The 13,759-nt window shown below is 48.0% G+C and overlaps 5 protein-coding genes across 5 annotated transcripts; 2 read left to right on the top strand and 3 right to left on the bottom strand.

The window, feature by feature from the left end:
- Positions 1–159: 159 nt before the first annotated feature.
- Positions 160–2,948, bottom strand: L228DRAFT_197472 (cysteine proteinase; the record flags this gene model as incomplete). The annotated part of the gene is made up of 8 exons (XM_018329611.1): positions 160–1,206; positions 1,267–1,458; positions 1,510–1,558; positions 1,611–1,667; positions 1,718–1,951; positions 2,025–2,292; positions 2,352–2,538; positions 2,595–2,948. Coding segments are annotated over 8 exons (2,388 nt in total), but the record flags the coding sequence as incomplete, so codon positions are not given.
- Positions 2,949–4,112: 1,164 nt separating this feature from the next.
- On the bottom strand, positions 4,113–5,893 carry L228DRAFT_255859 (cell division control protein 2). The gene is made up of 4 exons (XM_018333899.1): positions 5,623–5,893; positions 4,988–5,499; positions 4,773–4,936; positions 4,113–4,717 (listed from the first exon to the last, which is right to left on the bottom strand). Exons 1-4 carry the CDS (start codon positions 5,657–5,659, stop codon positions 4,456–4,458), a joined length of 975 nt encoding a protein of 324 aa, XP_018188076.1. The 5' UTR covers positions 5,660–5,893; the 3' UTR covers positions 4,113–4,455.
- A 158-nt stretch (positions 5,894–6,051) lies between these two features.
- Positions 6,052–7,292, top strand: L228DRAFT_260702 (hypothetical protein; the record flags this gene model as incomplete). The annotated part of the gene is made up of 2 exons (XM_018334282.1): positions 6,052–6,425; positions 6,511–7,292. The coding sequence occupies exons 1-2, from the start codon at positions 6,140–6,142 to the stop codon at positions 7,290–7,292; spliced, it is 1,068 nt and encodes a 355-aa protein (XP_018188077.1). The 5' UTR covers positions 6,052–6,139.
- A 1,191-nt stretch (positions 7,293–8,483) lies between these two features.
- Positions 8,484–11,282, top strand: L228DRAFT_282633 (hypothetical protein). The gene is made up of 2 exons (XM_018336027.1): positions 8,484–9,350; positions 9,429–11,282. The coding sequence occupies exons 1-2, from the start codon at positions 8,818–8,820 to the stop codon at positions 10,786–10,788; spliced, it is 1,893 nt and encodes a 630-aa protein (XP_018188078.1). The 5' UTR covers positions 8,484–8,817; the 3' UTR covers positions 10,789–11,282.
- A 465-nt stretch (positions 11,283–11,747) lies between these two features.
- L228DRAFT_260704 (hypothetical protein) lies at positions 11,748–13,310 on the bottom strand. Its single transcript, XM_018334283.1, has 3 exons — positions 13,135–13,310; positions 12,641–13,098; positions 11,748–12,550 (listed from the first exon to the last, which is right to left on the bottom strand). The coding sequence occupies exons 2-3, from the start codon at positions 12,999–13,001 to the stop codon at positions 11,925–11,927; spliced, it is 987 nt and encodes a 328-aa protein (XP_018188079.1). The 5' UTR covers positions 13,002–13,098; positions 13,135–13,310; the 3' UTR covers positions 11,748–11,924.
- Between the last annotated feature and the right edge of the window lie 449 nt (positions 13,311–13,759).

Raw genomic sequence — 13,759 nt, forward strand, 5'->3', positions numbered from 1 at the left:
CTAATGCAATGCGCTACCAAAAGCGAGACAATCTAGAAAAGGATGCAATGATGCTACAACTGCTAAGAGTGGCCACAGTGGATATACTGCTTACTGATTGCCCGTCTTCTCAATTTTCAGACCGTCTGCAGCAAGATTCGAAGCAGCTGCGCCACCGACCGTCGCATCAACTGCGGCATCATCCAGATCCAATGCGTTTATAATCTCGTCTTCGGGTGGAGGCCTGACAATTTCCACAGTCGCATTTGAATCCTTTGTGAAGACGCGAAGACCGACTACGGAGACTGCATTCCACGGGTCCTTCTTGAAGTCGTCATCTTCATCGTCTTCTGCCTTGTCGTCACCGTTTTTCTCAGACGGGTTCTCCTCCGGTTTAGAGGCATCCGACGCTGTAGCTGGGGCTTCAGACTCGGACTCATCTGAGGATTCGGATGAATTATCATCACTCTCAGATTCAGAGTCAGAATCAGCGTTGGCTGGGCTTTTAGCGTCGCCATCTTTCTTCTCCTCGGCAACAGTAGTCGAGTGTGCAGAAGAGCTGGACGGCTTTTCCATTTCATGAGCCTGCTGTTCGGCGACGTCTGGCGGTGTGAGAATGGCATCTCCTGAAGTGTGGGATGACGTGCTTGCTTGCTCTGCGCCTTTGCCACTCGCCCGAAGACCATCATTTGTGGCCTTCTTTGCCGCCTTCGCCAATTTCCGCTGCGCCTTCTCCTGCTTTTTGGCCTCCTTCGCCTTGGCTTTGGCCTCCTTTTTCTTCGCCTTGGCCTTTTCCTTCCTCTTCAGTTCCTTTCCCTCAGCCTTAGCCTTGCGCTTTTGTTCCAGCTTCCGCTTCTTTTCCAGCTTCTTTTTCAGCTTTTCCCTTTTTTCCCGCTCCTCTTTCTCTTTCTCCGTCTCCTTTGTTTGCCCTTTGGCATGTGCAAGATCGTACGAGAGACCAATTTGAAGCAATTTATCTCTCTTGTCTTTACAAGTGGTTTTGAGAACATGTTCCGCAGTCGAAGCATTTGAGTAGCGAGTCGCGATGATTTTAAGCAACACTAAATAAGAGCCAGCTTCGAGTTCGAGCTCAGTGCTTACTGATCGAGTCATGTTGTAATTCCCATGACTTCGGACTATGTAGTCCTCTTCTCCTTCTTTGTGAAGCCGAAACTGTAAGGTAAATCGATATTGGCCTTCGAGGCCCCTCCAGTATCGACTATCCAGCTAAATTCGGTCAGCAACATCTTGAATGTTATTAACTTAGATTCGAAACATATTGCGAACCTGCGTCAAGACAATCACCGCTTGACTGTCTTTTTCCAATGTCACTCGGAATTTCGTGTCATGGTAACCAACGGTCCATGGGATTTCTAAACTGGTCCATTGTCGCGCGACATTCCATCCCGGGCCGAATAGACGAGTTCTGTCCAGTTGTTGGTATTTGCGAAGAAGGTCTTCATACGATATCCAAAACACCTAATTCCGTCAGCGTGGGACATCTGGCTTCCTAGAAACGAAGGATATTACCCCATCATTGCCAAACGAATGTCCGAGTTCAGTCATCATTTCAGGGGTCCTGCAAAATATGTTAGGCTCACTCTGGTCTTAAACGCATTTTCCTTGCTTACCATTCCGCTGACCCGTCGCTCCACGCGCCGTTCCATTCTGTTTCTCCCCAAGGGTTTCTGAAGGAAATTAGCATTCGAGTCAGAATATCGTGCCATTGGCAACCAACCTCAGCAACAGAAGGCGGTGCCCTTTGACCTCCCGTGCCTGCATGATAGAATAAGCGTGCGTTGCTACGATGCCACGCTTGAATGCCCATTCTCCAAAGTAGCCGGTGGCACAGCCAAAGAGAAAAGTCTTGTTGACATTCATTAATTCCTCTTTCCAAAACTTGTTTTTGTCCAATATGTCCGAAGTGAAAAGCTCCGTGGTCACTCCTCCAGTCAAATCTTCAATTGCTTCCCTGTTTGAATGTAAGAGATGGAACACTAACTCCCGTCCATACATTCGCGGGACACCATGGGATGGGCGCTTACCCAACAAACCCTCCTTCAATGGCGCCAAAATCCCCGTGTGCCTTCGCATATGCCTTCTCAAGCAGCGGAAGCCATGTTTCATTCTGCTCGCTGCACTGTGCAAAATACAACGCAGCAGAGCCCGACTGATAGGTTTTCTTCCACTCTTCCTCGGTATCCGCGCGATTGATTTCGCTCCAGTTGTATCGCTCTTGCTCTGACATTGCATCATAATCGACTTTTGTAAGATAGAGCTTGTCATCAATGATTTCCGAGATCCATTCGCCGTCTAAGAACTCATGAGCAAACGCCGTGATCAATTGTCAAAGACAATGACAAAGGAATTACCTCGGTGAAACACAAACCCGTAAACACCGACCTGCTCGTCTCTCGCGACGCAAATATTCGACAGCAACTCTTCCTTATTAGACAAGGTGCACAATGCTGCCAGAAACCAACAATCGCCATTCCCCCCTTGTCTCACATCGCTCGCCGTGGGGCCGTTAATATAAAACTGGGGGTTCTCAAAAATGTCCTGAGAAAGTCAGAACATGTTTATGGAACGAGGAAGGAAAATCTTGTCAAACCAACCTCAACTCTTTTCACGGATTTCGGGCTGAGATTTAAGCAATCCTTGACTAATCCATCCAAGCAATAACGGCGGCCACGTTTGAAATCGAATTCGATATCAAAATGCGGGTCTCTATATTTCTGATTGACGCGACGGCACTCTCTTGCAATTTTCTCCACCTTGGCCTTACAGATGGCCTTGGCTTCTTCGAAGGACGTTGTCGCGCTTTCCGCAAGGACTGCGCCTCTGGGAACATTTTCTGCAACCCGTCTCGCATGAAATTTGCTCGGTAATACCGTCACGACCTCACCAGGATACTTAGTGTTGAACCCTTCCCAGAAATCATCAATTGCGGTCTGCGGTGATTTCGTCGGGGCCTTGGTAGGGACGTCAGTCGCTGCACTGGTTGCGCTCATCTTGATATGAGAAGTATGTGACACAATTGTACAAATAAGATTTCAATCAGTTGATATTAGCGAAAGTGCAGTCACTGGGCACCTTAATAGCCAGTGCCCAAAAGTGGCAAAATCCGGCCAAAAAAATTGAGGCCATCGTGTGGTTTATATAGGTTTCAGCGATTGGAGAGCGCGCGTTAGTAGAAAGCTTGGAATCTAGAACTGGGACGAGCATGGCCCTCGAGCAGGGAATGCTGACAGCTGCTGGTACCTAGCGGCTGAAGCGGCTGAGGAGTGGCTGCAGTTATTGGACGATGCAGCATCAACAAAGCAGAAAAGAGGTGGGGTCCAAATGAATTTTAGGGGTCCCAAGCCGACACATGTACATGCAGATCCAGCTCCATGTAACCCCTCCCCAAAGCTGGGGAAATCTCTATATCTCGTTAGCTGTCAAGTGCTTAGTGACCATCCAAATAACCAAAGTGCATGTTCAAGCATTTCTCATGTCCGTTCTGGCTCAGATGAAATTGCACGGTAAATCATGCCCGAAGGCGCTTTCCATGTGCATGCGTTATGGCATAAAAGGAAATTGCATTATTGATTGGTACAACGGGGCCAGTGCTGACACGCTGGTGCTGTCTTAAGTCGAGCGAATCGCGCCCCCCACGATTCCAAGTTCAGCGCTAACACGGGCCGTATACAGAGAGATAGGCGGGACCAGAACACTATTATACCGTAGTCCACTTCAATCCATATCCCTTCTCTCTCTGTAAAAGGAACGAGTTCAAACGGTCATAGATAAAACCAGACACTTGACGAATCATGATATACTGATACAAACGATCAAGGAGTTGTCGTTGTCGTCAATAAAGTTAGTGGAGGATTCCAGGATTCCTGAATGGACCAGGTTGCTTCCCGCTCCACCAACCACGTGCGTCGTCTCGCTTGTAGTTTCAACCTAAAAGGGAAATATATCAACAATGGGAAGCTCTAACCGACCAGGTCTCAATAATTTCCACCAAAGGGGGGAAAAGGACTCATAGCCAAATAGAAACATTGGGGAATCCTATGATACCACTACTTTCAATCAATACCAGAAAGGTGTCACAAAATGCACACTAGTTTGCAAACATCCATTGAAATGCACAGTAAATTGATAAAAAAACGTGTACTGTAATGTATGCCCCCAGTTGAACCGATACTGGAAAGCTTTCAGAGAACCCATCAAATACGCACTCTTCATATCGGTTGTTCGTAGCCCAAATGAAATTAGTGACCCTAAAATACAAGAATGAAATCATGGTAGTCATGCATGAATGCAAAGAAGGACTGCACAAAGGGAAATTTTGTTTGCCTCTCGCTGCAGAGTGTCACAAAGGAAAGATGCAAAGGGTGGAACTTATGCGGCATCACTGCCCGCAGTGTTTCTTCATGTGCTCAGCCCGTTCTTCCTCTGAATCTCGTCCAATGATAGACAGTCCAGCCACTAGCGGAAGCCGTTACGCGGGGCGTGTCCACTGTACGTCGTTGAGCCCTCGCGGAAATATGGGTGCTCACACGCTTGCTTGGCGGAAATTCTCATGGCAGGGTCATAGACGAGCATAAGGTCGAGAAGATTGAGTCCGTCCTCATCGAGACCGGAGACGAGGGGGCGGTTATAATCTCTACTCCACTTTGGAAAAGACTGCTTGAAGTCAGGGAACGAAGTGACGCCGGGCCAAATGTTCTCATCCGGGGTGCCAAGTCCTCTACTCAAAGTTAGCCACGCCTCAAAGAAGCCCTTTACCTGCAGTGCCAACGTACCTAAAAATCTTGAAAATCTCGTCAATCTCGGAGTCACCAGGGAAGAGAGGCTTGCGGGTGCACATCTCTGCGAAAATGCAGCCAACCGACCACATGTCGACACCAGTGGAGTATTGGCGACCACCAAGGAGAATTTCCGGAGCTCGATACCACAGGGTCACGACCTTTACTCGTTAGCTCATTCAGCTCTTTGCATCTCAGGGAAATGCACTGACCTCGTGTGTGTAGGTTCGCAAAGGAACACCAAAGGCCCGAGCAAGACCGAAATCCGCCAATTTCAAGTTACCGTCGCGGTCGATCAGGAGGTTCTGTGGCTTGAGGTCACGGTGTAGAATGCGGTGGCTGTGGCAGTAACGAACACCCTGGACCAATTGGCTCATAAATTTCTTGACCATCGCATCGCCAAGGCCGAGTCGCCCAAGTTCAACGCCGGAGCCATTGGGCAAGGGCTTTCCACGACCACCTTGCTCAACCGGAAGAGCTTCCATGTATTTCTTCAAATCGAGGTCGAGAAACTCGAAAACCAGGTAAAGCTTGTGGCCGTCCGCATGAACAATATTCAACAAGCTGACAATGTTGGGGTCTTGCATCTCCTTAAGCAGCGAGATCTCGCGAATGGCAGTGCTAGGCACACCCTCATCCTCGGCCTCCAGACGAATCTTCTTTAGGGCGACAATACGATTCGGATGCGTCAGATCACGAGCTTTGTAAACAACACCGTAGGTTCCTGCGAGTCAGAGTTCTCGGTTAGTCGACGGGGAATCGGAACTGGGTATGGAAGACAGAGAATCGAAGCTGGGATGCGGACTATGGGCATTAAATGGAAAGGCCTTCTAGATCAAATACATACCTTCGCCAATCTTCTCAATCTTTTGGTAGTTTTCCATCTTGAACGAGCTCGCCAAACTCTTGGCCGGTGCTCAGTAAACCGTACAGATGAGAAAAGAACCAGCAGTCAATCTCTGGGACGCCGCGTCCTGTAAACAGTTCCAAGACAGGTTATCAAAGAAGTCCTTGAACAGGAGAACTCTCTGAGAGCAATGTCTGTGGTGGGGCAAGGGTCTCGAACGAGTGTATTGCCGTGTGAAAGAGCAGGGACCCTCTTTGATCGACGGAGTTGGTCTGTCGTTCAGGGCCAGGTTCGTGCATTTGTCGGTAAACACACCCCAGCGACACGCCGCCAAACTAAACACGCTAAAATGGAGCTTCCCGAGGGTTAATTTTCTACGGTTGGCGTCGCGCTTCTTAACGAACTAATTGCTCTCTAACGCCTTAGTATGAATCCTGTCACGCATGTTTGAACAAATAATTCCAAATTCCAAAAGAAGTCCAAATTTGTCAAGATAGAAAGAGAGCAGAAAGAGAGAATGCAACATTATAATGCTCATGAGCGGCCTCCAGAGAAGCTCCGGGCCATCTATAAAAAGTATCAAAAACTGACTCAAGCTCAAATCGATGCTGATCCGAACGTTATTGATTTTGTCCGAGGGCTCACACCAGAGCAGAAGAGCCAGTTAAAAATCATAAAATCTATCCCGGAAGAGGCTCTGCGAAAGATATGCTCTTCACTCAATGAGGCCTCGGACCGTGAAAAATCCGAAATCATCGAGGCTTCAAACAATGCCAGTGTGTACGAATTGGAAGGCCTTCCTGGTACGCTTGCTTCGAATGTTTGAAAGGGCACTTTTCTGACGCATTTGAATAGGACTTCTCATATTACCATCTCTGATACCCTTAGATACGCAATCTTGTCTTCTCTCGCGTCTTCTGCATCGAGATCTTTCTGATCCCCGTCATAAGACAAACCTTCATTTGCACTATCACGTGCCATATCCCACCAAGGCGGAAGGCCCAGAAGATGGCAGAGCAACAGCCCATCAGTCTTTCTTCTCTTATCCCCCAAACTCTCCGCTTACTTTAGCACCAAAAGATGCTTCGATTCATAAGCCTCTTACCGTATCTCAATTTCTTCAGCGAAAGCTTCGATGGGTCACTCTCGGAGGCCAATATGATTGGACTCGGAAAGAGTACCCATCAGATGCACCGCCAGATTTCCCGAAGGACGTGGCACGCCTCCTGGAGTCCATTTTTCCAGAAATGAAGGCAGAAGCAGCCATTGTCAACCTCTATACTCCTGGCGACACACTTAGTCTTCATCGTGACGTGAGTGAACAGAGTGAGAGAGGACTGGTCAGTCTAAGTATAGGATGTGATGGCATTTTCGTCATCGGGGTTGAAGAGGATAATCCAACCTCTGACAATGGGACAAGCGCACGATACTGTATTGTGAGGTTGCGCTCGGGAGACGTCGTGTATATGTCACGGCAAGCAAGGTTTGCCTGGCACGGTGTCCCCAAAATTTTGGAGAAGACATGTCCTGAGTCCCTGAAAGATTGGCCAGGACAGGCATTCGATGCTGGTGGCAAAGAAGAGGGACAGCAAGGCGGTGAATATGACGAATGGAGAGGGTGGATGGCATCAAAACGTATCAATCTCAATGTCCGGCAAATGTACGGCTGATCAGATGTCTGAAATTTCAATCATCCGTTCAGTCATGACATGTGAATATGTTGCCAAACTTTACGCAGTGAGGTTTGTCGTACCTTGCTTTAAGGGGCTGACAATACCGTGAGCTGTGCGACATACCGATAACCCTAATCTGAATGAACAGGTGTCGGTTAATCCTGCCAGCCGGTAATGGACTGGCAGAATCGTCATCGCGATGTGTTCGTCGATCAAATCTCATATTTCCAACTGACTATAGCAGAAAGTGGGAGCGCGGATTCATTTCTTTTGCATCCGACCAAGACAGACGGTACAGATACAGCTGTGTGGAAAGTCTATAGTTACTCCTGCAGATTATTGTCGCGGAATGATCTGGATCAATTGGTATATCATTCACAACCAAAGTTCAAATGCCAGAATCCGCAGACTAAACTAGATGGATCAAATCAACGATACTCTTTTGGGATGTTGATGAATCAAAATTCTCCTTCTTTTCATCTAAGGCGGGGTCGTCTTGCAGAACAATTCGCATGTGAGCTTGGCAGAGAAGGTGATGTATCTCATCATCTAGCGGGATTCACCCTCCCCATGTCTCAGTTACGATCGCTTCGGATGCACAAAACTTGCATTGCAGCGGAAGACCTGTTCCTCGGTGCAGATGACAATTCATCGATCTTCTCATGGGAAAGACGCTAAACACGTCTTCGGAGATACATTGGCTATTGTGTTATTTATTCTAATATTAGGCGCCGAAACCGATGATACGGCTAGTCACCGCCACGGGAACAGAGATGGTCAAAAATAATGTGCACCAAATCTCCTCGCAAGCCCTGAAAACGCGCAATTGGTTTTGCTCCTGTCTATGATCGGGCGGCTACTTGGATACGTATGCAGAAGAAAGGGGGAATGTAGTGACCAAAAGAGTAAACGGAGGGGATTAAAGCTGATAAACTATTGGTGACCATGGCTCCTGTTCCCCTTTCAGCTCCCGGGGCCACCGTACGGAAGCTCCTTTTCCACAAGGGGAAAAGTGCCCCCTTCTGGCTCTTCGTCTTATTTTCTCCCCCCGGATCCCTCAAAACAGAAAGGTAAGGCGAACATGGTGGCTGGGCTTTGCTCAGATAGCCGTAATTATAATAATAATAATAATCATCCAAAAGTTTAGTGAAGTATGATCAAGTTAGACGCCTCACGACGCTACTAATACTGTAATTCTGCTAGAGGTTGTTGGAGTTCTCCTTTTCCTACGAGTATTACTTTTTTGCTGCTTTAAATCGGGCCAAACCCAAAAGGTAAATGCCGTGTTGCTCCCCCATATTTGCATCGATGTCATCTGTCGCCAGCTTCACCGACTACAAACTCACCCACATCCCGACCTGCAGCTGTCCCCTTGGCTCGGTATATTCCAAATCGACGCTCGAAGCTCAACACGTTATAAATCGATACGCCTCTTCATTCATTTTGTAACTCTATTTGACGAAACTTGTTTGTGTTCTCACCATCCAGATCGTGCGCATGAACTGAGAGGTGAGAGCTTGTCATGACCGAGCCTACGATAACAACCCCCGGCTCTACCCGGGACGGCGACACTCCGTCTATAGCATCGGCGCCCAAGGACAAGAGATGCCCTTTTTGTCAGCAAGCATTCACGTCGTCATCGCTGGGACGGCATCTCGATCTTTATATCAAGGAGAAGAATCCCAAGGCTCCAGATGGCGTTCACGACGTCGATGAGATTCGCAAACTTCGAGAGCGCATCACGCGCAGACAGCCCCGAAATTCTGCCAAGCGCGATGCTTCCACCCCTTCAGCAACAAGACCACTTGCGTCAGAAGAGGCACAGTCACCTTCATCGGGCCGACCGTTTCTGCGTTTGAAACTCAATGAGCTTGACTGGCATGCCACTGGTGTGATGAGAGACTTGCCCCCAACCAAGGAGGATGATTCGCGATGGCGCCACGTACAGCAAAAGTCGGATCTGGAGATGCGCAGAAAGGTGATGGAGGAAAAGGACAATGCACGAGCCGCAGAACTAGCTTTACGTGAAGTACTCGCAAGCGTCAAGGCCGCGAGGTAAGCTTCCCTTCATGAGAACCTAGCCCTGGATCTCTCAACTCAATTGTAACTGACTGTGTCCCTCAATTTCAACAGCGCAAGGACAGCTCCGCCTCCGTCTCCGTTCGATTATGATCCGCTCACCCTGACTTTCCCGGCGCTCTGTCTAAAATGCCTTTTTGCCCCCTCCACATTGTTTTCAACTCAGCCATTCGCCACTGGTGGGTCTTGGTCAATAGATCCACCGGGCCAGCCACAACTTGAATCCCTTCGAATATATTTTCATGATCAGTTTCATCAATGGAGGTTACGGCGCGGCTCACGCGACAGCGCAAGAGACGGCCATGGCGCCCCGAACGGCCACCAGGGCAACAATACAAATGGACAAGACAGCAACCAGGGGCCCAAACAGCAGGGGCAGGAAGAAGAAGACAAGATTATAAGACATTTAATGGAGGCATATAGCCACTGGAAAGCCATGGCGGACAAGCAAAAAGAAGACTCTTGGCGGCTCGAGGTGCTCCGAGCATATGCGCGAGAACTGGAACGACGAAAGGAATCCGAACTCAAGGTTGACGCGCTTCAGCAACAAGTCGAGCATCTCCGCTCACAAGTCGACCGCTTGACCTCCCGCCATGAACCGCGCGAGTTCCTCACCTGCCCACCTGCAACCTTTGCCCTCACCAAGACTGTCGCAAAAGAGCTCGATGCGGTTTCCGGCCCCGAGCTGTGCGACTGCGATTATGACCGCCTCTTTGCAAAATGGAAAGCAATCGTGCAACAAAATCGACAGTCAAGCAACGGGTTATTGAGCCAGCAGCCATTACCTGGCACCAGCGCAACACCAGGAGCAGCAACAGCAACAGCACCATCACAATCACAAGAACGCAACGTGTCATCCTCCTCATCCTTTACTCCTCTTCCCGTCAATGGCACAGGTCCCTCACAACCAGGACGATCATCCTCCTTGTCCTTTGACTATTCCACATCACCGCTACCACCACCTCCGCCTTCTGCCACTGCTTCAGCCAACAACAACAACAACAACCTATCAACGAATTCCAAACCGAATCAAAATGCCGACGCAGATCAAAATCATCATCATATCGCAGACGGTATCGACAGCAGCGGCGGCGGTGCTAACCGTTCTTCTGCGCCTCCCCCTTCACAACTCCACAATGCCCATTCCAACTCATCATCATCAACAACAGCAAATACATCAAACCAAACGACAAATACGAGACCCCCGCCACTCGATCGCACAAATCTAGATCCAAGTCTCGCCGACGACGGCCAGAACCAACACAGCCTAGGCGCCATGGAGGGTATTGAATCCTCTAGCTCCCAGGACGCGCTCAATTCAGACGGCTTCATGGGCGGTCGTGTCCTCATGGGCTTGAGTGCGAGCGACTTTAGTCATATGGGAGGCAGCCGCTGCGGATCAATGGAGTCTTGAGTTTGAGTTTGAGTTTGAGTTTTTCATTGGGCATTGGGCATTGGACATTGGGCATATGGGTAGAGAAGGGCCTATCAATTCTTATTTCATATTCATGTCTTTTTATTTTATTCCATATTTAGGTCTTTTTTTTTATTTTATCTTTTCAAGGCGTATCACTTCTTTCCTTTCATATTTTCAAGGTGTACCACTTTATCCTATCTGTTATTTATCACGGCGTATCACTTTTTATCCAGCCAATTCTCAAGGCGTATTTATTTAATTTTTTTTATATATTTACTCATCCTTTCTTTCTTTATTTATTTTATTTTATTTATCAAGGTATCTATTCATTCACATTTATTGGGATTGGGAATGGGAATGGGAATCGTCTTTAGGGTGTTAAATTATTTTATTTTATATTACGTTCCCATTATTGTCCACATAGGTACCTATTTATTACTTCTCTCCCTCTCCCTCTCTCTCTCTCTCTCTCTCTCTCTCTCTCTCTCTCTCTTCTTTCCCCTTTCAGAACTCAAGAATTTCCTATCCACCGGCCTTTTTTTTTTTTTTTCAACATGTATTATTTAATCCACACGTATCATTTCTACGTCCGCGCTTACAGCTGGACAATGGACAATGGACCATGTAAAAATGGACCAATGGAACAATCGGACCTGTTATTGAAAATGTTATTGAAAATTGGATGGAGCAGAAATTTGGGGAATGTACTAGACTACTAGTGTATTTTGTTTCAATTTTCGGACAATTGGTAGTTTAATACGCCTAGGCCAAAAGGGGGGCTTTTCTTTCGTTTCTTGAGTACTCCGTATCAGAATGGAATAAAAGATTATATAATTTGGAGTGTCTTGTCCTTTTCCTTTGAGAGCAGCGGTGGTAGTAGGAGTACTAGAGCAGTAGTAGGAGTAGGAGTAGTATAGCAAAATGTTTTAAAATGTATGATATATCATGTGTATATTGTGTGCTATATGAGCCGTATGTGCACTGTAAGAGGGTATCAACTATATACTGACAACAAAAAGGACAAGACTTTAAGATGATGGATGTAATACTCCCAAGATGATAGGATGACCATGTAGTACTCCAAGACGACAAGATGACAAGATGAAAATATCATATTCGATAAAATGTCATAATTAAGACGACAATCCCTGCGTCGCATATGCCCTCCGACGCTCCTTCTCGAGCATGCTCAGCAGGGAAATCAGCACGAGCGCCTCCCACGTTTGTCCAGCGGCAAGATCTGTGCGGAACACGAGCTGGCCTCGATCACGCAAATGGAGATTGAAAAGTTTCCTGCTCACAAACTGCGCGACGACTTCTGACGGATCATGCGCGGGGACAAGCTTGAATGAATCAAAGGGGATTCTTCTGTTCGAGGTTGTTGATGACGAAGAGTGGGCAGTTTTGCGGCGGTGACTGTCTGTACTGCTGGTCGTAGTTGTGTTGCCGCCGAATACATCTTCTTCCCCTCCACCACCACCTACCACTCCTCCGTCGTCGTCGTCACAAGGAACCTGCATGTGGTCGTGATGTGTCCGTTTCCAGACGAATTCGATTTCACGACTAGATCCAGTCTGGCCAAGTGTTCCGTCAATCATATCAGTCGGGATGCGGAAGACGAGCTCGCCGCGAGAATAGCCCGGGAGGCCGGCGATTCCCCAAAAGTAGTTTTTGGAAAGGCTCGGAGGGCGCGCGTACTGCCAACTGACGCTGCCTTGGGTGTCAAGTTCGTCGTAGTTGGTTGAGCCCATGATGCGGGCTGTGTGTGGTTAGTTATTTTCCCTTTTTTTGATTGGGGTGGGGGGAGAAGGAGGATTGGAGTTAAAGACGGGTGATTATATCAACGTACAGTCGCCATGGAGCATACCGATTTTGATATCGGTGGAATCGTATGGAAATTGAGCTACCGCAAGGACGCGGCGTCGGTTGCTGCCCCCACGATGCAGCGTTACTGATGGCTGCCCTAGTGTCCAGGAGGATACGTCCGAGTAGTAGACGGGCTTGTTGGGGGTGGACTGGCCGACTATCAACGGAGAATGCGGCGAGGATGTCGTGATGAGCGAGCTTCTCCCAGTAAGGCCAGTATGATAGATAGACAGCGTCTTGTACCTATCTGGTCGATATGATGGTGGATCAGGGTACGCCGGCGGCGCATCTTTGAAGTGTTGCAGCTCCATCTCAGCAATATCAACGATATCAGCCCGGATCATTTTGATGATACTGCACAGCCAAATGACTGTCTAAAGCTTGTGGCGGTTTGTGTCTTCTTGGGAAAGGGTAGGTGATCGGAGGGATCATTCCTTGACACTTTTTCTTATTCAATTTATAATGAAAAATTCAGGACTTGATGTTGGATCTGAACTTACGAATCTGATGACAGAAACTGGGGGATGATGCATGTATTATATGCTTTATCCATTTGGAAAGAAGTCCAAGACAACATTTCGGACATCATGGGTATCGGAGAACATCACCTCCGAAGAAGCTCAAATGTTTCGCATTTGTCCAAACAGATGCTGTTATCACATTGCCAAGTCCCGAGGATCCTGGTGTGTAGTGGATACAGCCGATGCGCCATGATGCCATCCCCTGTCGCCTTTCCTTATGCGATGGCAGATGAGGCTTGGCATTGGTAGTTTGATAAGACAAAGTCTCCAGGTGCGTCATTCAGAGTATCCCATGTGGAGTATCCACTAAATTTCACATCCGCTGCATTATTAATCTAGGTTGATGAGTACATGGATGCCATAAGGAGGCCTGAAGGATGGAGTCCAGTAATGCTGTGCCGTACACTATTGACGCCGTCTATCTCGGTTGTTTGTGATGTTGAGCGCGCAAAGGCAGACGACGGAACACTCGGGCCGGCGACAAAACATCGTTAATGAGATATGCTGTCATGTTGCTAGTTTCCGCCCCAAGCATTAGCTCAAATATTCTTAGACGCATAGGGCATGCGCTTCTGGAAGGT

The sequence above is a fragment of the Xylona heveae genome (assembly GCF_001619985.1).
Source record: "Xylona heveae TC161 unplaced genomic scaffold L228scaffold_5, whole genome shotgun sequence".
Classification (NCBI taxonomy): Eukaryota; Fungi; Ascomycota; class Xylonomycetes; order Xylonales; family Xylonaceae; genus Xylona; species Xylona heveae.